This window comes from Giraffa tippelskirchi, chromosome 4, assembly GCF_054371585.1.
Source record: "Giraffa tippelskirchi isolate mGirTip1 chromosome 4, T2T-mGirTip1v1.2.pri, whole genome shotgun sequence".
NCBI lineage: Eukaryota > Metazoa > Chordata > Mammalia > Artiodactyla > Giraffidae > Giraffa > Giraffa tippelskirchi.
Genome location: NC_137278.1, coordinates 73573446 through 73600324, shown reverse-complemented (window position 1 = coordinate 73600324; position 26879 = coordinate 73573446). Strand labels below are relative to the sequence as shown.

The window sequence follows — 26879 nt, the reverse complement described above, 5'->3', positions numbered from 1 at the left end:
GCAACCCTTCTGGGAATTATATAGGCTTTGGCAAATCTCATACTGCCGAAATCCTAGGTTCTTCAACGTTGCGCACTGGGATTTCCACAAAATCTGCATAATTGTTTATCTTAGCTTGGCACCTTTCACTTAGAGGGCAAAAATCCTGATTAGAAAGATGGGCAGGCTGGCCATGAGAAGTATCTGTTAATATAGTTGATGTGTTCTTGTCTGATGCTTTACCTTTCTTCTTGTTTTTTTTTAACACAAGTTAATTTCATAAGCTCAACCTTGTTGAAATGTTCTCTTTGGGTTGGAGGTGTCACTTTGTTACTGGCAAGCACGGATGAGGACGTAGAGATTTCTCCTTGCTCTGGGAACGCAAGGCTTTGGGCACCTGAAAGTCGTCAAAGTACCTGTTTCTTTTCCCACTCCAGTCCCAAGTGAGGTGAGTAAGCTTACTGCTAATTAATGGAGATTAATGGAGAACTGTGTCTCAGCAAGCCTTTGGCTGGAGAAGCCCAATCTGAAATTAACTTGTTCCTAAAACCCACTGAAGAATTGCTTTTGAACTGTGGTGTTGGAGAAGACTCTTGAGAGTCCCTTGGACTGCAAGGAGATCCAACCAGTCTATCCTAAACAAGATCAGTCCTGGGTGTTCATTGGAAGGACTGATGTTGAAGCAGAAACGCCAATATTTGGCCACCTGATGCGAAGAGCTGACTCATTTGAAAAGACCCTGATGCTGGGAAAGATTGAAGGCAGGAGGAGAAGGAGACGACAGAGGATGAGATGGTTGGATGGCATCACCGACTCAATGGACATGGGTTTGGGTAAACTCCAGGAGCTGGTGATGGACAGGGAGGCCTGGCGTGCTGCGGTTCACGGGGTCGCAAAGAGTCGGACAAGACAGAACGACTGAACTGAACTGAACTGAAAACCCACCAACATCAAGAAAAGTTTCCCTAGAGGGATTTGCAATTTTTTGTTTGAATTTCCTAACTGTCAGGCTTGATATTTGATTTCAAAGTCTGTGTGCACAGTGCTCTGCAACCCTAGGAAAATGAAAAATATGCCTGTTTCCTCAGTTCTCTGCTGGTTTTTTCACCTATTCCTATTCTGCTTTCCAGCGCCTTCCAAAAGCTCCTGAAAAGTACTCCCACCCCTCTTACAGGTTGCAAGGGGAAAAACACGTGTTTATTTTGTATTTTGGTGGTGACACACACTTATACCAAACAAACTCTTCTTATGTATCTTATTTCTTGATATTTCCTTTTGTATTATGTTTTAAAAAGCATAAACACCCCCTTGACCATTTTAAGCATACAATTCAGTACTGTTAATATGTTCACATTGTTCATCGTCTAGAACTTTTTCATCCTGCAAAACTAAAACTCTACACATTATTAAACATGAATCCCTCACACCACCCCCTTCTGGTTTGTTTCTTCTATGAATCTGACTAGTTTAGAAACTTCAAGAGTGGAATCACACAGTGTTTGCCTTTTTGTGACTGGCTTATTTCACTTAGCCTAACAGTACTGAAGGTGCCTTACGCAGATTATTTTTGTATAAAATGTGGGGAAGCTAAGGGGGAAAAAGGAACAGCAAGGCTTAGGGTCCCAGGGTGGGCCAGTTCCGCCACGCTTGCTTTCTCTCCTCTTCAACTCACACCTGTGCGCCCTTCTCAAATGAGCTGCAAAGATTAAAATCCTCCCGGTCCCTTCCAGAAATATCCCTGCTGGATCGCCGCCATGTAGGTAGGGCATAGGGTGGGATTCTTGGGAGAGCAGTCAGTGGCAGAGCAGAGGATCCCCAGCGGGTGCGGGTCCCTGGCAGCTCCAAAAGAGCAGCTGGAAAACCCTGGGCTCTGATGGCCCCCGGACCTCTCATCTCCCTACACCTGCAGTCTTTTCGTTACCAGGGCTTCAACTGGACCGCGGAGATACATTGGGCAGCCCTGAAATTATGCGATTTGAGGACACGCTGTCAACTCTTATCCCGAGATCACGCTGTAAAGCCAGACTGCTTCTCCAATTCTGAACTGGCCCGGACCCGCGCGGTGGTGGCCAGGTGTTGGGAGCTGGGCGCGGCAAGCCAGACCGCCCGAAGAACCTTCGATCAGGCATCCCCTCCAGCTCGGCGCAACCCCGCAGGCAACCGACGTGCCAGGTGAAGGAAGAAGAGCAGAGCAGAGGCAGCAGTAACTCAATTTCACTGCACTGTTTGCCCGGATCCGACAGGCACAAGTAATCGGTCTCCCTGCCTCTCTCTTTCGGGACTGCTAAGCTAGATGCGTTCTGCCGGAAAAATACATCGCCCAGACCGAGAGCGCCGAGTTTGGGGACCTCAGAATTACCCTCCGACCCGGGCCCAACGGGACAGGCAGCGGGGCGAGGGACGCGGGAGCGCGGCATCGCCGAGCGGCTCTAAGAAGCGCGGGACCCTGGGCGCTCGCGGTTGAGCCCGGCTCCCAAGGTCAGGGCAGAGGTGGGAGGACCCAGGCTTACAGGAGCACAGCAAGCACTCCCCGGAAACCCAGTCCTCGCTGCCGCATAGCCCCACCAAGGTGCACCTCCTCGGTGCGGAGTCCCACCTACCTCCCGCCACCCCGCTGACCTCATAAACAACTTCGCTAACCGCAGAGGGCGGGGGGGGGGGGGCCGGGGGGAGGGAGCGGGCGGACCCCGGCGGAGCCGAGCGCGGGGGCAGCGAGGCGGGCCAGGGTCAGGGCACAGGCTGCGGCCGCGCCTCCCGATTGGCCGGGACGCCGTGGGCTGCCCCGGCGCGCGGCGCGGGCGGGGCGGGGCGGACGGGGGCGGGGCCTGCCTGCCTGCGCGTGCCCGCCCCCCGTCCCCAGCCCGCTGCGCCCTCGCCCCTCGCGCCCTTCCCACCCCCGCCGGCCGCCGGAGTTTTTAAAGTGGGCTGACCGCCCCGCGAGCCTGACATTCGGGAGCGGCCCGACGCACAGCTCCGGCGCTCGCCGCCTCCCGCCCCAGCTTTCCTGAGGCGGCCGTACAATCCTCGGCAGTGTCCTGAGACTGTATGGTCATCTCAGCCTCCGCGTCTGCCCGGCCCCGGACTCTGCCAACTCCCGTCGTTTTCAAGTCACTTCTTGTATTTTGAAAACCCAGAAAAGCGACTCCTGACTCCTTTTCGAAGGAAAAAGAAACTTCAGCCCCCTGCTCGCTGCCCCCCGCCCCCCACTTTTTTTTGCGTTTGACAGCGTCCTTCCACTCCTTTCCCGACCCCGCCTCCCGGTGCAGGGTCCACCCCGTCACCTTTCTCCACCCTCCTCCCCCGCACCAAGCCTGCCGCCCGCAACTTCCACCTGACCGTGCGGACGCTCGGGACCTGCAAGCACCTGGCACCGTTCACACCGGCGTGGGCCTGAGGAGTGGGTTAGTGCCACAGCGAAGGTAGCGGCTGCAGCCCTCGCCGGCCCTGGAGCTCAGGTGCTCGGAGCCTCAAAGAGCCCCAGCGACAATGACAGCTGACAAGGAGAAGAAAAGGTAAGCAGGCGTCCGAGCCGGCAGGGGAGTTGGTCCGGGGTGGGGGTGGCGGGGCTCCGCGGGACCGCCGCTGGGAGAGGAGCGCCGAGGGGACTTTGAGGACCCAGGGATCGATTTGGAAGGTTTGGCAGGGGAGCGCAAGTGTCCAGTCTGGGGACGCGCCTCTCCGGCTTCGCGGTCGAGAGTTCTGTGGCCCGAAGGAGTCGGGAATCTGCGCGGACAACGAAGCCAGGAAATGGCCCTAGAGGTCTGAGGTGCTCCCGAGGTACCTTCCAAAATCCATCCCCCTCCAAACCCCGCACCAAACTCACGCGGCTAGCGTGTTGAAAGGTTTCTTGGTTGACTCGCTCAAGTCAACTTTCGACTTTCTCACGGCCCACTTGAGGGGCAGCATCCACTCTTTACCTCGGGACCCGTGGGGTCCTTCTAAATGAGTTCTGCCCGCGCTGCCTCCCGGAACTGGCAAGGGGCCGGAGGCAGAACGCAGCGCTGGGACGGGACCCCGCAGAGCAGCCAGGGCGCAGCGAAGGGACCCACTCCAGGGCTCCGACCTCACGGAAGCTGGGAGAAGTCCCTTTCCTGATCCCGCACCTTGCCTCGCCGGTAAAGTGGATAGTGGGCCCGGCTGCCTCGCGGAAGCAGTTGTCTTAGGGTGTGGGGAGGGGATGGCGACACCGGGCACTCCCGGCAGGTCCCGGCGTCTCTCTCCCAAGAGGACAGAGAAGGGCAGCCACGATCTGCCCGCCTGCTCTCGCCAGCCTCTCGGCACTGGGTGAGAAGCAACGCGGGCCAACTCTCACTGCCCTCCTGCCCTCTCCCGGCGAGGGTGAGAGCGCACGGGGTGGCGCGCAGACGTGGGAACCACCTTGCCTCCTGCAATCGTGCGCGGCTTGCAGCCTGGCTCCCCTCTCCTCTCAACCTCCACTCTTGCCTCCCCAGCGGGCTGGAGCTCTCGGCCCGGTATTCGACGGTGGCTGGCGGGGCTGGGGTGCGGGGAACTGTAATCGAACGCGTGTTGGGCCGGCTCAAGGATCTGAGCCTCCGGAGATCAGCTGCTGGGGGGCTGTGTGGTGGTTCGGAGATGAACCCAGCCGCGATGGGCGGGCGTGACCAGCCTCGAACCGTGGGGCCCGAAGAGCTCAGTGCTTGGGTCGATTTACTCGTGTTCCGACTTCGGGACCGGAGCCAGAAACCGTGTATCCTCTGGTCGAAAGCGGCTGTTTCCACCTCGGGGCACCGATAAGGGCTTGATAAACGGGAGCAAATCGCGCCCGTTCTGGCAGAGCGCCCGGGCCCTTCGCTCCGGGATTGCCGGGGGTGGAGGGGGAAAGGGGAGGGGATTGAGCCTAACTCCGAGTTTACGGCCGCAGCTTCCCCTCCCGCGTCACTGCGGCGCCCCCAGGCCTGAGATGGATAATGGAGTCTTGCCCTGGCAGATCTGGGCCCCGGAGACCGCAGCGGGCGCGCGCCCCCGGAGGCCTCCGAGCAGCCCTGGAGTCTTCTGTCTTTGAAGGGCAGCGAAGCAGGGAAGGGACTTTAAGGTTCCAACGCATTTTGTAAGCCCGGTAGAGCCTGCCAATAACAATGATTGAACAATCAAAAAACAAAATTATAGTCAGCTCCTCTGCGCGCACGCTGGGCTCCGGAGCCGGTGAGGGAACTTATTGTACATTTTACAACTGTGATGCCTATCGGCGAATGTTGCAATCGCGGAGGTGGGGCCTGAAGGTAGTCTTGACAGATGTGTGAAGCGTCAGTTTCTCCCGCGCGGCTGTGCGCGGGTTCTGTGCTGTTTCGTATGTTAATCGTTTCAAGAAACTTGGGAGCAGGGGAGAAATTATTTCGACATACCTGACTGTAATGCCTCTTTTGTTAGAGATAGAGGGAGCCAGAATCGGAGCTGGAAAAAAGTTGGATAATCAGGCTGTGAATTATTCGCGAGAGCAGCAGGTTTAAGAACCACTGTGGGGATTGCCTATGAGATGCCTAGGAGGCCGGAGCCGGTGGCCCTGCCTGTCTGCTTTGCGACTTGCCTTGGTTTTTATGTCGCAGACCGGCAGGGCAAACATTTGTGTCCCTCACCATCCGGAGTCCTGTGAGAGGGTATCCAATTCGTGTTGGGCTAAGTGTTTTGAGATATACTTACTTTTCTAGTCTGGCTCTGTTTGCTGGGGGCAGGCTCCTTGAAGGACCAAGGTATAATTAAAATACGTGAACCAGTGCATTGAAAGTTGGTGTGTCATGTAAGTGGTGATCCTTAGCTTTGACAGAGTGCTTCACAAGTTCCGTATGAGGCTTTCAGGTTAGGATTCTGTGTATAGATTCTTAAGATGTGATTCTTCTGGTTCAGCAGTCTTTTCTTTCCCCAAATTCAAGATGCATGGAACATTCGCAGTGTTCCTCCTAACAACAGGCGTTCAAGAAGTGGGCAGGATTGTTTTGTTCCAGAACATTCATGCGTCGATGAGATGTTAATGTTTAATAATAAAGAGTTTACTTTCTAAACGTTTGGCTGGCCTTGACAGAGGGCTTCAAAGTGTGCTCCTTTTAGAGGTAGCGGGCATTCCTGCTGACATCAGGGATGGCCAGAAACCGAAGCTTGCTAAGGATGCTGCACTCACTTTCTGCACTCACCTGTCAGGAATGAAGTGAAGGTGTCTTTAATCAGGATTCCTGGGCTGTGAAGAGCTACAAAATGCCTGGGCTACTCACTTCCTGATCAGACAATTTTTGAGTCCCTTCCCTGAAAGAGAAAATAGTCTGGAAGTTCTTAGGTACATGGGGATTGGAGAGTGGTTTGGATAAATGTAAATCAGATCCTTGGATGCTCAGGGATCAAAGTCCATTCCCAAAGCTAGACAGCTCAGAGCTCCTTCCCAGAAGGCTTCTAGTGCTTAGTGTGGGGCCTCCACAGAAAGAGGATCAGAAATCTCCTCTCCTGCCCCTGGATGTAGTTGTTCCTCTGCTAAAGTAAAATCAAAGTCCACTTCTTATTCAAATCTAAAGGCAAAATTATTGCCGGGCAGTTTTTCTCAATGTAAATATATTTTCTATAAACATTCCTTTAACATTTGATCTCTCTTGCCAATTGCATTACTAGGTGTAATAAATTGATGTAACACAGTACAGGTTCAGGTGAATAAAATTTAACTCACACAGCTTTTGTGAAGTTCAAAAGAATGCTGTGACTACAGGTTTTTTCAGTATTGCTGATGGGAATCTTATAGTTTTATGCAAGGACTATTCCCCAGTGGAGAAGATTGCTTTGTGAAGTAAAGTACCTGTCAGTGGAGACATCCAAGAGGCAACTAGGTTGATTCCTGTACTGAATAAGTTGGCAGTTTCACTAGGAGTGAAAGCCATGAAACAAAACTGTTTAATTCACTTCAAACGTAAATCAGTTGGTCTGTCTCTCTCTCTCTTTGTAGGTGATCCTCAATGTTCTAGGAATCTATTCTGTAAAATGTTTACAAATAGAACAGAACCAATTAGATAATTCTTAATACTCCAGGATTTTAGCCCAATACATTTGAAAATATTTGCTGTCATTAATTATCTTAAGGTTTAGGCTTTCCCACTTCTCAGGAAATCTCTCCAGTAGTACTGGTTTCCCCCCCCTCAGTTCTGGCCTATACCAACATGACTTTTCATTTTAGCCTAATGAATCTTCCCTTTTGCTTTTGGTACTGACTTTCATTTGTAGTTCATAGCAGGTAGGGCTTTTGCCAATATTGTGAAGTTAGCAGTGTTTGCTCCCAGGATTCCCAGTACCCTTTAGCCTCACTCTCCCAGTACCAATGTCTAGTATGATGAAAAATAGCTCTGCTATTCATACCATGATATAAACCAATATGAAAACGAATGTGTATGGAACACCTACTCCCTCTCTGGATAAAATGTTGAGGAGACATTAAGGAATAAGGGATGTGGTCTTTGTCTTCAAGTTTTTTAGTTTGTTTGCGGGGAGGGAAGGACACACAAGGAAGCTTACCTAAAAATACAGGTAGCTGGCAGCTTACTTGTCACTTTTCTATTGAGATCAAATCTTTTGAAGCTAAAGAAGTTCTTAATCACATATAAGCATAATTATTGAAAAGTATTGTGTGTTTGGGAGTGGGAGAATGGGTTCCTAGTTTTCCCTAGAATCACACAGGAGAGGCCCTGATACCAGCATAAAGACTGGCTCTGAGCGAAGGTCAGACAGGGATAGTCAGTGTCAGGAGTGATGAGAAGCGGAGGGTTCAAGAGTATCCCTGGGGTGTTCTCTGACACCATAGACAGAATGGCCCCCAGAGTTGAATGTTTGCTATTCTTTGCACACTTGCTTTGGTGAGGGGCATGAAGGGAGGCACCTAGTAGGGGTCTGGGAATGATGGGGTGGAGATTCTGGTCCCATTAAGGGTAATCGTGGAGACAGCCTAGACTCTAGGAAGACCAAGAAGGGAGAGGGATCTTCTTAATCTGGGCTTTGTGAGTGGGCTTCAGCGGGTGGTCTGTGAGTCTCTGAATGGCTGCTAGTGTTAGGGATATAAGTATTGTTCCCCCTCAAGGGAAGTCAGTTCAGCGCTGATAGCCTTTCATAAATTCTGTGATCTGGAGAAGGTGAGCCCTGGCTCTTGGATGTCTGATTCGGTGATTGCCCTACCTTTCAGGGTCTTACTGTTCAGGTCGCAGAGAGGTCCACATTTTACCGCCAGTGTTTCTCCCTGTCTTGGAGATGGGGGAGGAGGTTGGCGTGTGCATCTAGTTAAAATTCTATAGTGTGGCTTAACCTTACCTGTACCCATCTGTCTGTTCACCCACACGTCTGCCGTCAGTAATGGGGGGATGAGGAGCCCAGTGACCTGCACAGGCTTAGTTCTCATGTGGTTCACTTTGTTACTGCTTCTTAAAATGGCCATGAAATTTTATCTTAACATTTTCCACCATCCTCAAACAGTTCTTGGTCTTTTTACATACTAGGAATGTGTGTGTCCTTAATATCTGCAGTAGGACAAAACAAACAAAAAAACCCTCAGTCTTGTTTGTGTAGGCACCATCCTCAGAACTTTCCATGCATGAGCTCTTTTAATGCTTATAACCACCCATAAGATAAGCCCTGTTATTATCCCCATTTCCCTGATGGGAAAGCTGAAGCGTAGAAAGGTGAGATGCCAAAAGTCAAATAGGTAGTATGGCCTATGGCCGAGGCTCAGATTCAAATGGGGCAAAATGCCTTCAGAGCCTTTACTCTTAACCAGTGATTCACACCACCTTACCTTACCTGAGATGTCTATAAATACCATTCTGGACCTGTGGCAAGTACTCTATAAATGATAACTGCTTTTGCTGTTGTATTTACAATTATTATAATTACTTTTCTCTTTTGTGACTCATCACTTGTTTTGACCCTGACACTCAGACAAGGATTGAAGATCTGAAGGGCAGACTTGGAAGCCCTGGAAGCTCTTTATTTTTCATAGGTCTTCCTTGATGCTGTGCGGGCTTTTCTCCAGTTGCAAGGACCGGGAGCTACTCTCTACTTGCAGTGCACAGACTTCTCATTGCTTCTCTTGTTGTGGAGCACAGTCTCTAGGGAAAGCAGGTTTCACTAGTTGCAGCAGGCAGGCTCAGTAGTTTCGGCTTCCGGGTTCTAGAACACAGGCTCAGTAGTTGTGGCACACAGGCCCAGGCCGCTCCAGGGCATGTAGGATCTTCCTGGACCAGGGATTGAACCGTGTCCCCTGCATTGGCAGGCAGATTCTTAACCACTAGACCACCAGGGAAGCCCTCCATGTCCCACTCTTAACAGGTGGCAGTAATTCAGTAATTACTGTAACCTTCGGACTCCATTGTGCAGAAGAACCTGTTAGAAGCTCTTCCTCCATAACTTTTGAAGAGCCATCCCCAAATCAAGATCCACAAAACAGCTTCTGGCTCTACTGATCTTTTGAAATTGTAATCACAGGAAGGAGAGAATGGAGGAGAGAATAAAGAATAGCTATGATCATTGCAAAAATCGTATGGTGCATTTTTATAGGGCCCTTTCTCTGATGCGTCCTAAGCTTTCACTGTCATCACACCATTGGCCACTGTGAACTTTGAAGGGCTTCTTGAGTTTTCCTGGTGCTCTAAAATACAATGCATGAACATATCATCAAGGAGAGAAGCAAGCCATGTTGGCAGTTGCACATCACTGTGTGTATGGTGGCCATGCATGGCGTGCCATTCACAGCATCTGAGATTTTCAGGTAGAAGTGAAATGTTAGTCACTCAGTCATGTCCAACTCTTGCGACTCCATGGACTGTAGCCTACTAGGCTCCTCTGTCCATGGAATTCTCCAGACAAGAAAACTGGAATGCGGTGCCAAGTGCCATGCCCTTCTCTAGGGGATTTTCCCCACCCAGGGATCAAACTCAGGTCTCCCGCCTTGCTGGCAAGTTCTTTACCATCTGAGCCAACAGGGAAGCTCTTTCAGGTAGAGATTGGATGCAATCTGTCACCAGTAGTCTGGTCTCAACAAGAGTGACAGGGCCCTATGAGCCCTCTGGAGTCAAGAAGACAGGTGTGGAATGGGCTAGAATGTTACCTACTTCTAAGTGGTCTTTTTTAATTCCCCCTAAATTCTTAAGACTACCACCTCGCTTGACCACCTTAGACTGTTTCCAGAGGTCACTTGTACATCAGCAAAACTTATCTGTCATGACCATAGAACCTTTGCATGTTCCTAGGAGGCACATTCCGCTCTGCTCCCCGCCCCCCCCTCCCCGCACCGCCTTGGAAAAATTCTTTGGTTTTAAAGTTACAAGTAACTTCTATGCGAGATAATGACTCTGGGAAGCAATTCCTTTTCTCATGTGGAAAGCTATCTCAGAAAAGATGGTATGTCAGTAAGGAAAACAACTCCATTAAAAATGTATATATTGATTTGCCATGCCCCTGTCTGGTTTACTTTCCCAATTCTACAAAAGCAAGGAAGTGAATTGTTAGAAATCTCGTCTTATATTCCTCCAGTGACTTTCCACATCCCGTCTCCATAGTACAATTCAATAAAAAAAAAATCAAAGCTGAGAGGTTAGTGCTAGGAATCATAACAGATTAATGATTTTATTGGATGAGGCTATGTACTAAAATACATGAGTGAGGAAATGAGTCCATTTTCCACACTCATGGTTGTTGTGTTGGAGGTTAACTAACCCTGCTTGTGGTGTTGGTTGCTCTCAATTGCTGGGGATACAGCCAATAAGAGAGTCTTTTAGAAGTTCGTCAATTCTGTAACACCTTTAGTTGACTCTTTTGGTCTCATTTTCAGTCTGAGTCTCTTTGTTCATGACCTATCACTGTGGGGAGTCAGTGGTTCCCTATGAATAAGGGGACACATGGTCTCAATCTATTCAGAAGCATTTTATAAATCCTTTAAAAATACATCAAAGTGTATGTTTGGTTTTGCTGGGGGTTTTTTATGTAATAATCATTGAAACCACTGTGCTGGGTATCTAGTCGGACAGTTCTCTCTCTTTCAATGTTGTATTTGTATTAACAAACGTGTACTTTCATCTCTTTTCTCAGCTATTTGTAAGGCATCCTCAGACAACCACTTTGAATTGTTGCATTGCTTTTTCTTGGGGATGGTTTTGGTCACCACCTCCTGTACAATATTATGAACCTCCATCCATAGTTCTTCAGGTACTCTACCAGATATAATCCCTTGAATCTATTTGTCACCTCCACTGTATAATCATAGTGGATTTGATTTAGATCATATCTGAATGGCCTAGTGGTTTTCCCTACTTTCATCAATTTAAAATGTGTATTTTACTCTTGATAAAAAAAAAATTTCATATTGTTACCGCTTTGAACAGTTCTGACTGCCTCTGTGTAGAGGGCAGAGAGAAGGAAGGGCAACACATTATCCTAATTTTGTGTTTGACAAATTGAGCTGTGAAAAGAAGAAAGCCATACCACCTGCAGTGAAAGTGGACCCAGGTGTCCCCTTGGGCTCCTGTTACAAGGTAGTAAAGGAGCACGAGCACAAAGGGGGTGACTCAAGCTTCGGGGTTAACTACCCTCATTACTAGTGAGTAATTATAGCAAATATTTACAGGCCTCCTTCCTACCTTTACGACTTCCTGTTGCTGAAGCACTTTGGAGTATTGAGAAAGATCCTGGAAAGTACGTCATACACAGTTGCAGGAAAGAATGGCTTTAACTTTAAGTGCACGCACTCTGTTTATGAATTCCGTGTGGAAACAACCGAAAATTGTGCTTGGGAGGGTCTGTTCAAGGGCCCATTCTTCAGAACTTGAAAACAAAATTTGAAAAATCAATTCCGGATGGTCAAATGTATGGGGAGTGGGACACATGATGTTTCTGCAGAGTGTGCTAGAAATAATAGGACTGTGCAAGTAAAGCACAGGTCACTTGATAACTACTTTTTAAAGAACATATGACCTCTGCACTGTTTTTCTGAATGAAGATAATCAAGCTTAATTAAGTATATCACAGTATGTAAAGTATGCCATGTGGGGAATTCAGGAAGCTGGAAGAATATCATTGACTCCATCAAGATTTCAGAATAAACCACAATAATGCCTCCTTCCTCTGTACTTGGTTTAAGAAGCACTTCAGTGAAATTGCTTTCTTCAGTGTCTGTAAACTACCATACCCTTGTGTTTCTCTCCTGTGTTTCCAAGAGTTCTCAGATGCTATTTTAGAATGGCAGCCTTCACTCCAGCACTGGCTGAGGTCGATGAAGCTAATTTTGGTGCCCAGGGTAGAGAGAGAGAAGTCCTCTCTGGAGCTGAAAGGGCTTTCTGGTGCCTGGGTTCAAGAGCTGTGTGGTGTTACTGGACACACCACATTTCACCTTTAGAACCTTTATTTGTGTGCTTGCACAACACATGTTTATCCAGATATTAAGATAAGAGAAGTATGAAGGTCACATTTCGCGGGTGACAAGGAAACTTCTATAAAAGTAACCGGTATCACCATGCTGCAGGAGTCTGTCTTTTCTTTTGTACCAAGGATTTAGGGGAATTAGTGGTGGGTGGGGCCTGAGAGCCAGACCCTTCACAGTATTCTGGCTTCCTTGCCTGTGCTCTGCATGTCCTGGTGCAGCTGACATGTCCCTCCCATTTGGCGAGGCCCTTTGAGGTGGTCAGGATGTCAGGGGGAAATCTTGGTCCACTGTGTGGCTGCCCCACTTTCCCGAACTTTCTGGTAGTCTCTGGAAATTACCCCCCGCCCCCATGCATTTCCCTGCTATGTGACTGGCTGGGAGGGAGCTTGGCTGCTAAGATACAATAGCTTTCCTAGCCTCTCAGAACAGGTTTGCATGGTGCTGATACTGCCCCTGTTTTAGGCAGGGTTGTCATGTCCTTGGAGCACAGAGAGTCTTTAGGGTGGCAGGGGAGTTCCTTTCGCAGATTTGTGTGTTTCTCTTAAAGATTTCCAAGGATTAACCAGATATACTCAAAGCCTGAATGAGGACGTGGATCCTTAGTCCAGTTTTCTTCCCAAGGGCAGCCCACACAGCAGTGGGAGTTCATCTCACTGACAATAAGGGACCCCACTTCAGCCCCAGCACCCCATTCACCATCACCCAGTGAGTCTCCTGAACCCCAAATATGCCAGTCTCCTCCTTGTGCCCTGGGCTTTCTCACCCACGTCATGGGTCTCCTTCCCACCTCTGCTGCCTCAGCCCAGTCTCTCCATCTCAAATGTTCTCCCCACTTCTCTCTCTACTCAAGTATCTTCCTCTTTCCTAGTGTGAGGCCGAGTCCCCCAGGTCCTACAGAACCTTCTGTAGGGCACCTCCCCCTCCACTCCTTTCTAGCTCTTGGCTGCTTTCGCCAGAGAGCCTCCCTGATTATATTTCCTTGTTATCTAATGACATTTCATGTGGTCTTGTCTTTCCAGAAACATTGCATGTTGCTCAAGGGCAAGGATGTCTAATTTTCTTATGTGCCGTGTAAACATCTTGCACATTTTGAGTCCCTAAAATCATGCTTAATTAAAAAAAAAACATACAGTTGCTTTATCGATGTCTCTTGGGTCACTTGGAAAACCTGCCTCTTGGACTGTGCTTTTCTTGTTCATGTAGATTTGAGCCCTTTTAAAATTTTCCTTGACAAGAGAAAAAATGAGAAAGGAAAAAAAAACCCCAGAAGACCATAGACAGATGTGGTTGACTCATAATTTTACATCAAATGCAAGCATTAGGCAAGTATCGTGAAGTCAGAGCTTCACTTTAAGAATGCCCAATACACCAAGGCAAGTGCAAGCCAAACAGCAAAATACTTACTGCAGGTGAAAGTTTAAAATGGCCAGGCAGGAAAGGATGTGTAGGGGAGTACCCACTTACTGTTAGAAATCATCTTCCCTATGGAGCCTTCCTGATTTGGAGCACATTGGTTACCCCTGCATTCCCATGGCCCTTAGTTTAAATGGTGCAGCACATTGGTTTCCCCTGCATTTACATGGCCTTTAGTCTGTATCATGCTACTAGGATGATGCTGTTACAGTTTGCTTTTCTGTGTGTGTGTGTGTGTGTGTGTATTTTTATCTGTCTCTGATCACCACTTAGGGAGTAAGCCCTTCAGGAACAGAAGCCCTGTTAACTTTTTCTGTTCTCAGCACTCAAAACAGAGGCCCACACTTGGTGCCCAGTAATTGCTTGTAGACTCAGTAACTTGATCTTATGTCATGAACTTTGGGCTTAGTGCAGAGGGTTGGTGATTTAGGCAGAAACCTTTGTTCAGATCAACCTACCCATCCTCCTGGATCCCCCACCATGCATGTAGTGGAGTTTGAGGGGCTACTGTCATCATCACTGTGTACAAACATTCTAGGTTACCTACTAAATTCAGGTGCCATGCCATGCAGTGAGGTTTCAAAGAGGCTTTAGATGGACCTTGCACTCATGGGGCTTAGAGTCTAGTTGGTGAGTCAAAGCATTCCTAAACTGATTTGTTTAAAATCATGCAAGATGGTTGATGCTAATGGTTGTCCTCACCCCATCTTTACGATGTTGCTGTCTTGTTAGGAAGTTAAAAAGAGCTCAGACAAAACACTGAGCAAACTGTGGAAGATTGATAGTAATTGAGTGTGAATAAGGGTAAGTAGATCTTGTGTACTGTGAATAGTTAGAAAAGGAACTGATCAGCCTATCTTAGAGGGAGGTTTAATGAAGTAGCATTAAGAGCTAGGTCTTGAAGATTAGGTAGAATTTAGATAGGCAGATAGGTTTTGGGCATTCCAGTGGGGTGAACAGGAGTTAAATGAGGAGGTCGGAATACTTAGGGTGTGCAGTACTGGTGAATCAGCTCCTTCCAGAGCTGAATCTGGAGCTGTATAAATGTATGGGAGAAAGGGGTCAGGCCCAGGCTGGTGCTGAGAAGTTGAGGACACCATGACACCTGAGTCATGACGTGATGGAACCTTAGGGCTGCCTTGGGGCCACAAGAGCAGTGCCTGCTTCTCTTGGGTTATTTGAACCTAAGGGAGATGCCCAGGGCACACATATTATCTTCCAGCTGACTCTAGCATAAGCACCAAAGGGTGGGGGGAGGGGGTACCATGGTTGTCCTTTGTAAGAATGACCTCAGAGACTGAGAATGTCCCTCTGCATCTCCGGAAATCAGTCATCTGCAAATGTGCCCAGCTTGCTCTAGAATATATTTCTTTTTGGACTGTACCATGCCTGAGGGTAACAAATGCCTCCTGGAGTCCGGAGTGGGAGACCAGAAGGGGACAACTTGCTGTGTTCTAAATAGCTTCCATCAGGCTCTGTGGATGAGTGTGTGATGCTCATCTCATGTTCTCATTTTGATGGTGAAACCTGCTTCCCCCTAATAATTTGATGGGGGCTTTCATCCTCTCCCTTCTTGCCCTTTGTTATCACAGGTTCTAGGTTTCTGAGTCTGGTCACTGTGAAAGGATATTCAATGCTTCACTGTTTGTAGGGAGAGAGGTATCCATGCTTTTTGGCAGTCTGTACCAATCACTGGGAATTGGGTCCCTTGCACAAAGAGGCAGCTGAGCTGTTCCTTGGACTACTTCTTTCCTGTTGTGTGGCTACACCATTCCCTAAAGCCTGAACTCTGGTGTTCTTGGACAGGTGTAGTCAAAGAACATCTTTTGGAGTCACGTGGTGGAGTAGCCGGGGTTCTTCCCTCCCCCAGCAGGTATGACCTTCTCCCGGAGGTATTTAGAAGCAGTTGAGGTCAGGGCTGGACATTTGTGAGCAGGGCGTTGGCCAGAGATCCCAAGTCTCTGGGAAAGTTCCCACACTAGGGACCAGCAAAGGCCAAGCATGTCATTTTACTGTGCCATGTCCAGGGGTAGCTTGAGGGAGGCCACTGCTCCTGAAAGCCCTTGGGTTGGAATTTAATCTCATTATGACAACTGTGTGTCTCATCTTTTCTTCCTTTCCCAGCCCCTCGGTCATCCATAAATGGTTGTTGGACTGGGAAATTGCTACCCATCCCAGGGAGGATTGCTTTATTCAGTAGTGTGCTGACATTTGATCCCTCCTCTGTGCGGGCTGCTGAACTGTGGGTCTGAGCAGCCCAGGAAGGGCCCCTTCTGGAGCCAGGTGGACAGAGCCTTCGTCCTCCAGGCCTGCAGGTGACGGAGAGCCACGGAACCCAGGGCAAGCAGCCCAGACACAGGGGCTGTCTGGGGCCTTGGGCAGTCCCTGGGAAGCGGCCTCAAGGAACGTCCAAAGACACCCCACGGCCCAGGAAGTGGCGTTTACCCTAATCTAGCTAGAGCTAGAATTTGAGTCTAGCATCTGCCTGCCCACAGCTCCAGACAGGCCTCTGGAAGGGAAAGGAGGAAGATCTAACCTGGCTAATCTGTAACGACGCTGTCACCATGTCTGCTCCTCTCTGGGGTTTTCTTTTTTTTTTTTTCCTTTTCCTTTCCAAAGTAAAACTACCTTTGAAAATGACAATTTTGCCACTGTTGAACTCCTAGCAAGCTGTTTTCCCACTTGGGTCATTTTGGTGATGGGTCATGGGCACACATGGGGCTGGTGTGGTCCTGGCAGCTGCTGGCCAGTGTGGGGCCTTGGAAAATCCTGGTGACCAGAGCTCCCTGGCAGCAAGGAGTCTGAGGTGAGCACGAAAGTCGATTCTTTCTTTCCCAGACCATCCACTTGTGCACATTTGAACCATTTTCCATGCTCAGATAAACACAAGCCTTGAGATTCTGTGTCACCTGTAGCTCCCTGTATGGATCCAGATGTTACGAGGGGAATGATGTCACTTAATTCTCCTGGAGTTAGATCTTCTGGGTCCAGGCAGAGGACGTGTTTATTTTGGAAAGGGACAAACTTTCACCCACTTGAATTCCTTTGCCTCCAAAATTAGTGTTAGGGGATGACCATAAGCTTTCCATATTTCTTACCCTTCGTCTTGCCAAACAGATTGTAAATGCCCCCAGGGCCGCCTTTGACTTCTGTGTCCCTGGCAAAGCCAGCCTCCACAGGAGGTTCAGAGAAGCGCTCAGAAACCTCTAGGACTGAGAGACTGTTCTAGATCTTTTCTGGCTTGTGTGACCTAGCAAAGTAATTTAACCTCTTGTGTGTTTCCCATTCCTAAATGGGGGTTACACACACTAGCTGCTTTCTAAGAGTACTATTATAAGTTTGAAATGAGCTAGGATTTCAGTAAAACCATGCCTTTTATTTATTTTTTAATTTAAAAAAAATGTATTTTTTTTTGTCTGTGACTCACAGCTTGCAGGATCTTAATTCCCCAAGCAGGGATCGAACCGATCCTCCCTGCAGAGGAAGTGCAGAGTCTTAACCACTGGACCTCCAGGGAATTCCCTAAAACCATGCATTTTAAAAGCGTTTAAAAAAGCATGTGTAAAAATAGATAGCTGGTGAGAAATTGCTACATAACACAGCCTGGTGCTCTGTGCTGACCCAGAGGGGTAGGGTGGGGGTGCGAGAGGAAGATGATGTCGGTATAATTACGGCTGATTTGTGTTGTTGTATAGCAGAAACCAACACAACATCACAAAGTAATTTTCCCTCAATAAAAAATACTTAAAAAAAAGACAAATAAAAAAGCATATGTTTTATGCTTTGAAAGTCATTTTTGCAATGATTATCTCAATAGAAAGACCTTTGAAAAGTATAAAGTACAGACCATTAAGGCATCATTATTAACAAGCACAGCATTATAATCACTTGGCACATCACTGCCTGTTGGAGTGATTTGACTGCAACTGGGAGGGAGTCTTAGCCGACTCTAAATGGAGATATCTCACTTGCTCTCAAGCCTCTTAAGGGCTTTTAACTGCCCTCACCCCCAGCTGTCCCCAAGATTATGGGCTCTTGCCAAGAGTGACTTCCACATTTGAGTTGTATTTCTCCCATATCCTGAGATGTGAGAAAATCTGATAGCATCAAGAGACTAAGGAACCTCCCAGGACTCCTGAAAGATGGCCTGACCCTGGGTATGCGTCTCTCCCTGCCTGGCCCGTTCTCCCCTCATCTGTGAAGATGGGGTCCAGGGCTGCTGCCATCCTGATGCCGTGGGAACTTGCCCTTTGACTCAGCCCCAGATCTCTAGACCTACAGGGCTGTGCTGCACCACCTCTGCTTGGGTCCCGCTTGTGCTCTGTGTCTTACAAGCAATACCTAATTATAGGCCCACGGTGGCTCAGACAGTAAAGAATCCACTTGCAGTGCAGGAGACCTGGGTTCGATCCCTGGGTTGGGAAGATCCCCTGGAGAAGGGGATGGCAACCCACTCCAGTATTCTTGCCTGGAGAATCCCTGTGGACAGAGGAGCCTGGTGGACTACAGTCCATGGGGTCACAAAGAGTCGGACATGACTAAGGAACTAAGCACAGCACAGCGCTGAAGGGACTAAGTGCTGCAGCCGAGGTGTTTAAAAAGCCAGGCAGCTTTGCTGGGAGAGATACAGAAACAGGGACACATTGATGCCTTGAGAGGCCTATGCTTCCGGTCTTACTGGTAGTGGGAAGAGGCTTTGGATGTGAAGAGTCTGGCTCTGCCACACAGTGACCATGAAACTTGGCAGGGCATTCACTCCAGCCTCAGATCTGTCACCTGCCGCATCCCTGACACCTCTCGTGCCTGCGCTGGCCCTTCCTTCAGCCCTGTTTTGAGGTGGACAGCTGTCAGGGCCTTAGGGCTCAGCTTAAATATCACGTCCTCAGGGAAGCCTACCCTGACCTCCTCAGCTGACCTCCAGCCCTCTTCTCTCTCTTTTTCTGAAAGACAGCACTCCCCACATGCTGCCATTCACTTGTCTGTCTATTCTCTGTTGCTCCCCACTAGTTGCATGGTCCTTGAGGGCAAGGCCATTCTGTCTTTTTTGCCACCGTATCCTTAGTGTTTAGGAGCAGTGCTGGACACCCATAAGGTGCTCCTTAAACATTTGTTAAGTGAAATAATTACTTCAGGGTTGCTGGGTCTTTGTCCTCAACCTGGCATCATTTCTTATATTTGTTCAATGCTCAGTTTTTTCCCCCAAAGCTCATGATGAAGTCGTTGTCATTCTCATCATACAGGTGAAACAACAGAGGCACAAAAATGTGATTACAAAGCCAGAATGCAGAAGAGCCCATGTGAGCAGAACCTTCTCTCCCCTGGCTGGTGCTGCCTCTCCGGGCACCTTATTTTTCTGTCATGGTGATGTTATTGTTTGTCTTATTTGGCAATGTTTACACCAGAGAAGTAGGGGCCATTGTGTGTTGGTGGCGACTGGAAATACACAACAGAGTCCCAGGAGAATGCCACTGTCGGTGCTCACCACAATTAGCAATTGTCGGGCCAGGGGCAGTGACTGGGTGGGTGGTGTTCCCTGTGTGGCTGGTTTTGTGTGTTAAAATACCACTGTCTGCCCCTGACAGAGGCAAGAGGGAGTAGGGGAGTGGGGATTAGGGGGACTGGGAGGAGCCTAGGACCTCAGTCCCATTTCTGTCCAGTCTTGTCTATCCTACCACTTACATCTAGGCCCTTTCTGCTTGGGAAATGTCCTGTTGTATGTCTAGTGAAATTCCTGTGGCCTGGTGGAAAGAGAAGTGCTAACCAGCTGGGTAACCTCTGAGCCTCAGTTTCTCCATCTTTAAAATGGGCCAGTAGGTGGGACCCAGTTCCATTGTGAAGTGAAATCCAGATGGAGCCTGGTCCCAACTCCTGTTTCCAGGTGCTTCCTTAGGGAAGGAAGATGGGAGGTTAAAGGTGATCAGAGAGGGGTTTGAAGAAAGCCTCTCGAGTTCCCTTGTAATTTCCCCCTCTCCAAGAGGAGGTTCTGTTAAAGTGGAGAGGGGCAGAGCCTTGAGAGTCAGTCCTGGGCATGGCATGATGCCAGAGAGCAGGTTCTGGACTCACTTCATTGGCAGCAACAGGGCCCTCCTCCTTAAGGAGGAAGTGAGTTGAGATGGGACAGAGTGTTTCTACTTTCTGTCCCACAGTTTCTACGAAAGGGAGCCATCGTGTTCCCAGGTGAGGCCATGTCTCATCTCCTAATCCCAGGGAAGAAGGGGGCAGGCTTCTGGGGTGAAGGAGAGAGCCTGTAACGAGAGACGCAGCATTCCTACACCCGCTCTGAGGCCTGGTTTCTTCATCTGCCAGATAGCTGCTATAACCCCTGCTCTGCCAATTGGAGTGGGGCTTGGAAAATATAAACTACTGCAAAAGAAGGGGTTATTACTTCTATGATTCATGTGTGTGTGTGTGTGTGTGTAAATAAACGTATCTGGGGTACTCAGGGTTGATACCGACATGAGATGAGAGACATAAGCTACCTGGAAGAACTGAGTCCCTTAGTCTGAGGCAGTGAGAGAGAGGAGTCAGAGAGCTGGTGGCCTCGAGAGGAACAGGCCTGGAAATTGCTGAATGGAGTCATGTTGTATTTGAAGGGAGTAGTGGGGTGAGTGATGTGGGGCAGAGGTGAGTCATGGTGCATGAGTGCTGGGGAGTCACCTTGAACCTGGGCCAAAAAGTAGAAATATGGGGACTTAGGTTTATCTGCCTTACATCAGGTACATCAAGTTCTGGATGGCCGCCCACTGGCTGGAGACCTGAGGTGGACGGCTCTCCCTTGCCGCCCTGGGAAGGCTTTCTGCTGGCTTCAGCCCCACTGAGTGAAGTCCGCTTGTTCACTGGAGTTCACACAGACTCCTTGCCAGGCCTGCCCAGAATCCTGTCTCCTCTGACTTCCTGTGCTCTTGCATAATATTTCCTTGCTTCTTGAATGGCTGCCCCCAGTGCGGGGGCAGCTCCCTGACTCTGCTGGACGGACAGCAGGATGTGGAGGGAGGATGGGGGTGTGCAGACATCACCCAGGGGTGCCTGGGCCCCAAGGGAAGAAGGCAGTGCTCCCCAAAATGTTTAGAAGGAGATTTTAGCATTAGGGTAGTTAGGGAGACTGGGCAAGTGTGTGTGCCTGTACACACATACACACACCCCAGACCCTATAAGTTGTTTCTTCTGTAAAATTATTATTAAACTAGTTGTTTCCTTCTGATTATAAAAAATACATATGTTCCCTGTAAAAAGTCATAGTACAGGAAGGCATTAAGATGAAAATAAAAATCACCAAAATTCCACCTTCCAGAGATAATGACTGTAAACACTTTGGTCAACATATTTTCTTCAATACAGTAACTATAGACATGTAATTGCAAATATGATCATACTATACACGGTTGTGAGAAATGGATTTCTCATACAGCAAAGCATCAATATTCTCTCTTGCTATCACAGAGCATAGATTTAATACAGCTGTGTTTAGTTCCACTTACAGATGTATCATAACACAACACCGATTCATTGACATGTCCAGGTTCAGAAAACAAGCTCTAACCAGCCCAGAGATGTTCACAGACTTGGAAAGCAGCATCTCTTGTATACGCCTGACCAATGTGTTAGGTCTAGTGTCCCAGAAATAACTACAAATTAAAAGGTTTTGTATCCATGTAGGCCTTTCTCTAGGCTTAGAATAATTCCTGTGATTACATAGAAGAGGCTGGGGCAATGAGGGCTGTCAGGGCTGGGCTGGGTGTCCTTTGGGTAAGATCATCTCCCAGTATGGCCTGTATGTCTGCCCTAAACGGGGAGCCACTAGCTAGAAGAACAAGTTTTTCTTCAGTGGTGTTATTCCTGTGCCCAAGATGTCAAATAAATGTCATTTAAAATTTTAATTGATTATTGCCCTCCTGAAATTTTGTAACACTATTTGTATCTTTTTACAAGATACCCTTCCTTCTTTACACAGTAGTGTGTTCATAATATTAAAGTTTAATGCATATACAGTATCTTTCAGATTTGTGACAACTAGAAGATAAAAGTAAAAAATTTTTAGCTGAAGTAGATGCTATCAATACAACGTTTCTATCTCATGCCTACAAGCCATACAGTACATAGGAACCTTCAAGGTGCAAAGTTTCAAAGATGCAAACGTCAGGCGTGAGTGAAATTGCAGTGTACCCTCCATCTCCTGTTGCTGATGGTCCTTCAGCTGTATCATCTCCCAACTCCTCCCCCTCCTCCAGTCAGTAATTCTTCATGCTTGTTCACTCAATGCCAGGTCCTGTATGCCAGCTGTTGTACTGTCCTACTGTACTTTTCAAGGTACTGTACTGTAGAATCAAAAATGTTTTGTTTTTTTATGTATTATTTGTGAAAAAAGTATCATAAACCTTTTACAATACAGTACTATGTAGCCAATTGTGTCATTAATAGTTGGGTACCTAGGCTAACTTAGTTGGTCTGATGAACAAATTGGGTTTAGCAATACACTCTCAGAATGGAACTCATTCATATTGGAGGGAGCTTACCGTATATGTTTAAGAGTTGTAATGAGCTTTTTCTCTTCTATTGCTGATTGTGGTTGGAAGTGTGGCATAGATTTACAGCAGACTTCAACGTAATATGACTCCTGTTCATTTGGGAATCCGTTGTCTATACAGCATTTGTTTGTTTCCTGTGAATCATTTTTAAACTGGATTGGATACTTCTTTGATTTACTAATGAGATTTTAGTATGAGGCTAGGCTCATTGACTGTGGTTGGTAATTGCTTGTGAGATTTACTTTTGAGTCAAGACAAATTGTTTCCTAGAGCTCTCTGTTTCAGACCTTTCTTCTAAATCAAAAACCTTGTTACTGCTAGTCAGTTTAAACATAATTACTTAAAAGTTTTCAGGCCTTCTTGAAAACAAAAGTTTGCAACAAAATTTAGCACCAATAGAATCCAAGTGTCTTACCCGATTTTGTTTATAGTTGTCCACTCTTCAGGCACAGTCTATTACAACAATTTGCATAATTATAATCTCACTTTCAGTTTATTCACCCTTATTCAAGAATTACATCTGAACTGTTATTGCATCAAATTCTTTGTCTGTACTTCTTTAGAATGGGGAAAAGAGAGGAAATAATATGTTGGTCTGCCTTGCAACATTTTCAATATGTGGACATTTAGCAAACTGATTTTGTCATTGCTCCCTTTCTTGGTTCCCTGATTTGGTGGGGCAGGGAGGAAGGGGTCTTTGTCATGTGTGCACATTTGGGAAGTGGTCAGGGACAACAGGATGGAACTAGTCCTCAGAATTATGAAACAGGACTTTGTTGAAGTTGATACTCCTGTACAATGAACATGGAGCAGCCGTTGGCATGGCAACCCCTACGTGGAAAAGAGCACGACGCTTGCAGATGACTTTTGCAGTACTCAGTGTTAATCTGATAAATGGCTTTTTTAATAGTAGTTTGTGGGCTAATGGAAAGGTTGAATCAAACCTTCATTAATGGGAAGAAGGATGGGCATTTTGAAGCCTCTGAGTGAACACATCGGAAAGCCACAGCCAAATCTCCATTTTCAGCTGTGTCTCTTTTTCACATCAAATATTCTCATAGCATGGCAAGCCAAAGTAAATTGAGAATTCTATTTGTCTTGAAAGGGTGTTGCTGCCATGATCAGTTTAGATTTTCAAGCATGCAGAGGTTTTGGAGTCCTTTTTATTTAGGGCTTTACTTTAATCAGAGTTTAGGAGGACTGTAAAAGGTTTACATCGTGATGTTCCTTTTGTGGTCATGATGGGATGAAGCTGGTTAAGTACTCTTTTTTTATTGTAAAAATGTACCATTTTAACCATTTCTTAAGTGTACAAGTCACTGGCATTAAGCATACTCACATTGTTGGGCAGCCATCACCTGTCTATTCATCTCTTGAACTTTTCCATCATCCCAAGTCTCTATCCATTAAACAAGAACTCCCATTTCTCCCTCTCCCAAGCCACTAGTAACCACCATTCTATTTTTCTCTATGAATTTGATTACAATAGGTATCTCATAAGTGGAATCATTCAATATTTATCCTTTTTTGTCTTGCTTATTTCAGTTAGCCTATATAGTGTTTTCCAATTTCATTCATGTTGTTGCATGTGTCAGAATTTCGTTGCTTTTTAAGGCTGAATAATATTACATTATATATATATATATATGCATTTATATTTACATATACATATTTAGTGAACTAAAATGGACTGAGACGGACAAATTTAATTTAGAGACCATTATATCTACTACTGTGGATGGGCAAGAATCCCTTAGAAGAAATGGAGTAGCCCTCATAGTCAACAAAAGAGTCCTAAATGCAGTACTTAGGTGCAATCTCAAAAATGACAGAATGACTCAAAATGGTTGTCTGAGGAGGCCTTACAAATAGCTGAGAAAAGTAGAGAAACAAAAGGCAAAGGAGAAAAGGAAAGATAAACCCATTTGAATGCAGAGTTCCAAACAATATGGAGGAGAGATAAGAAAGCCTTTCTCGGTGATCAATGCAAAGAAATAGAAGAAAACAATAGAATGGTAAAGACTAGAGATCTCTTCAAGAAAATTAGAGATACCAAGGGGACATTTCATGCGAAGATGGGCAATAAAGGACAGAAATGGTATGGACCTAACAGAAGCAGAAAATACTAAGCAGAGGTGGCAAGAATACACAGAAGAACTGTACACAAAAGATCTTAATGACCCAGAAAACCACAATGGTGTGATCACTCACCTAGAGCCAGACATCCTGGAATGTGAAATCAAGTGGGCCTTAGGAAGCATCACTATGAACAAAGCTAGTGGAGGTGATGGAATTCTGGTTGAGCTATTTCAAATCCTAAAAGATGATGCTGTGAAAGTGCTGCAGTCAGTATGCCAGCAAATGTGGAAAACTCAACAGCGGCCACAGGACTGGAAAAGGTCAGTTTTCATTCCAATCCCGAAGAAGGGCAATGCCAAAGAATGTTCAAACTGCCACACAATGCACTCATCTCACACACTAGTAAAGTAATGCTCAAAATTCTCCAAGCCAAGCTTTAACAATACATGAACTGTGAACTTCCAAATGTTCAAGCTGGATTTAGAAAAGGCAGAGGAACCAGAGATCAAATTGGCAACATCCACTGGACCATCGAAAAAGCAAGAGAATTTCAGAAAGAAATCTACTTCTACTTCATTGAGTACACCAAAGCCTTTGACTATGTAGATCACAACAAACTGTGGAAAATTCTTCAAGAGATGGGAATACCAGACCTCCTTACCTACCTCCTGAGAAATATGTATGCAGGTCAAGAAGCAACAGTTAGAACCAGACATGGAACAACAGACTGCTTCCAAATTGGGAAAGGAATACATCAAGGCTGTATATTGTCACCCTGCTTATTTAACTTATATGCAGAGTATATCATGCAAAATGCTGGGCTGGATGAAGCACAAGATGGAATCAAGATGGCCAGGAGAAATATCAATAACCTCAGATATGCAGATGACACCACCCTTATGGCAGAAAGTGAAGGAGAACTAAAGAGCCTCTTGATGAAAGTGAAAGAGGGGAGTGAAAAAGTTGGCTTAAAACTCAACATTCAAAAAACTAAGGTCATGGCATCCGGTCCCATCACTCCATGGCAAATAGATGGAGAAACAATGGAAACAGTGACAGACTTTATTTCCTTGGTCTCCAAAATCACTGCAGTTGGTGACTGCAGCCATGAAATTAAAGACGTTTGCTCCTTGGAAGAAAAACTATGACCAACCTAGACAGCATATTAAAAAGCAGAGACATTACTTTGCTGACAAAGGTCCATCTAGTCAAAGCTATGGTTTTTCCAGTAGTGATATCTGGATGTGAGATTTGGACTATAAAGAAAGCCGAGTCCTGAAAAATTGATGCTTTTGAACTGTGGTGTTGGAGAAGACTCTTGAGAGTCCCTTGGACTGCAAGGAAATCAAACCAGTCTATCCTAAAGGAAATCAGTCCTGAATATTCATTGGAAGGACTGATGCTGAAGCTGAAACTCCAATACTTTGGCCAGCTGATGTGAAGAACTGACTCATTGGAAAAGACCCTGATGCTGGGAAAGATTGAAGGCAGGAGAAGAGGACGACAGAGGATGAGATGGTTGGATGGCGTCACCGACTCAATGGACATGAGTTTGAGCAAGCTGCAGGAGTTGGGGATGGACAGAGAAGCCTGGCGTGTCTATATATATATATATATATATATAACACACACACACACACACACACACCACATTTAGTTTATTCTTCCATAAGTGGACATTTGTTTTGTTTTTTTTTTCTATCTTCAGCTATTGTGAGTAATGCTGCTAGGAACATGGGCATACAAATATCTGTTTGAGTCCCTGCTTTCAATTCTTTAGGGTATACACCTATGAGTACAGTTGCTGGATTGTGTGGTCTTCCCCAGTGGTGCTTGTTGTAAAGAACCCACCTGCCAATGCAGGAGTCGCAAGAGACGTGGGTTTGATCCCTGGGTTGGGAAGATCCCCTGGAGTAGGAAATGGCAACCCACTCCAGTATTCTTGCCTGGAGAATCCCATAGACAGAAAGGCTGGCAGACTACAGTCCATAGGGTGACAAAATGTCAAACGGGACTGAAGCAACTTAGCATGCACACACATGGTAATTTTATGTTTAATATTTTACAGAACTGCCTTAGTGTCTTCCATAACAGCTGTACCATTTTACATTCCTGCCAGCAAAACACAAGGGTTCCAACATTGGCACATCCTCGCCACTTTTTGTTTTTGTTGTTTTCACATAAAAGCCATCCTCCTGGATGCGAGGTGGTATTTCACTGTGGTTCTAATCTGCATTTCCCTGATGATTTACAGTTTGTCTTTATAAATGCATTGCCACACACACAACGGACTGTGGGGGTGGAAATCACCACACCATTGTTTATACCTGTGAGGCAAGTGAGACTGTCAGTGTGGTAATGCTTGTTGGGAGTGAGAGGTGAGAGGGAGGGGAGCGTTGTGCGATTATTACACACAGTACAGCCGCCTCAGTAGACCTGTTGTCAAAGTCTGTACTGGGGAACAAGTGAAGCAATTTTAAAATAGAGGCCCT

General features: G+C 46.8%; 1 protein-coding gene across 3 annotated transcripts in view; it reads left to right on the top strand.

Moving 5' to 3' along the window:
* Nucleotides 1-2677: 2677 nt before the first annotated feature.
* EPAS1 (endothelial PAS domain protein 1) overlaps nucleotides 2678-26879 on the top strand; it is a 91497-nt gene continuing 67295 nt past the window's right edge. For 2 of the 3 annotated variants that reach the window (XR_014082520.1, XM_081592029.1), the window contains exon 1: nucleotides 2678-3491. Coding sequence is in view for 1 of the 3 variants with exons in the window: in XM_081592029.1 (XP_081448155.1) it covers nucleotides 3466-3491 (26 nt within the window). In the remaining 2 variants the exon portion in view is untranslated. The remainder of the gene's footprint in view (nucleotides 3492-26879) is intronic. The other variant, XM_081592030.1, reaches the window with a different exon arrangement.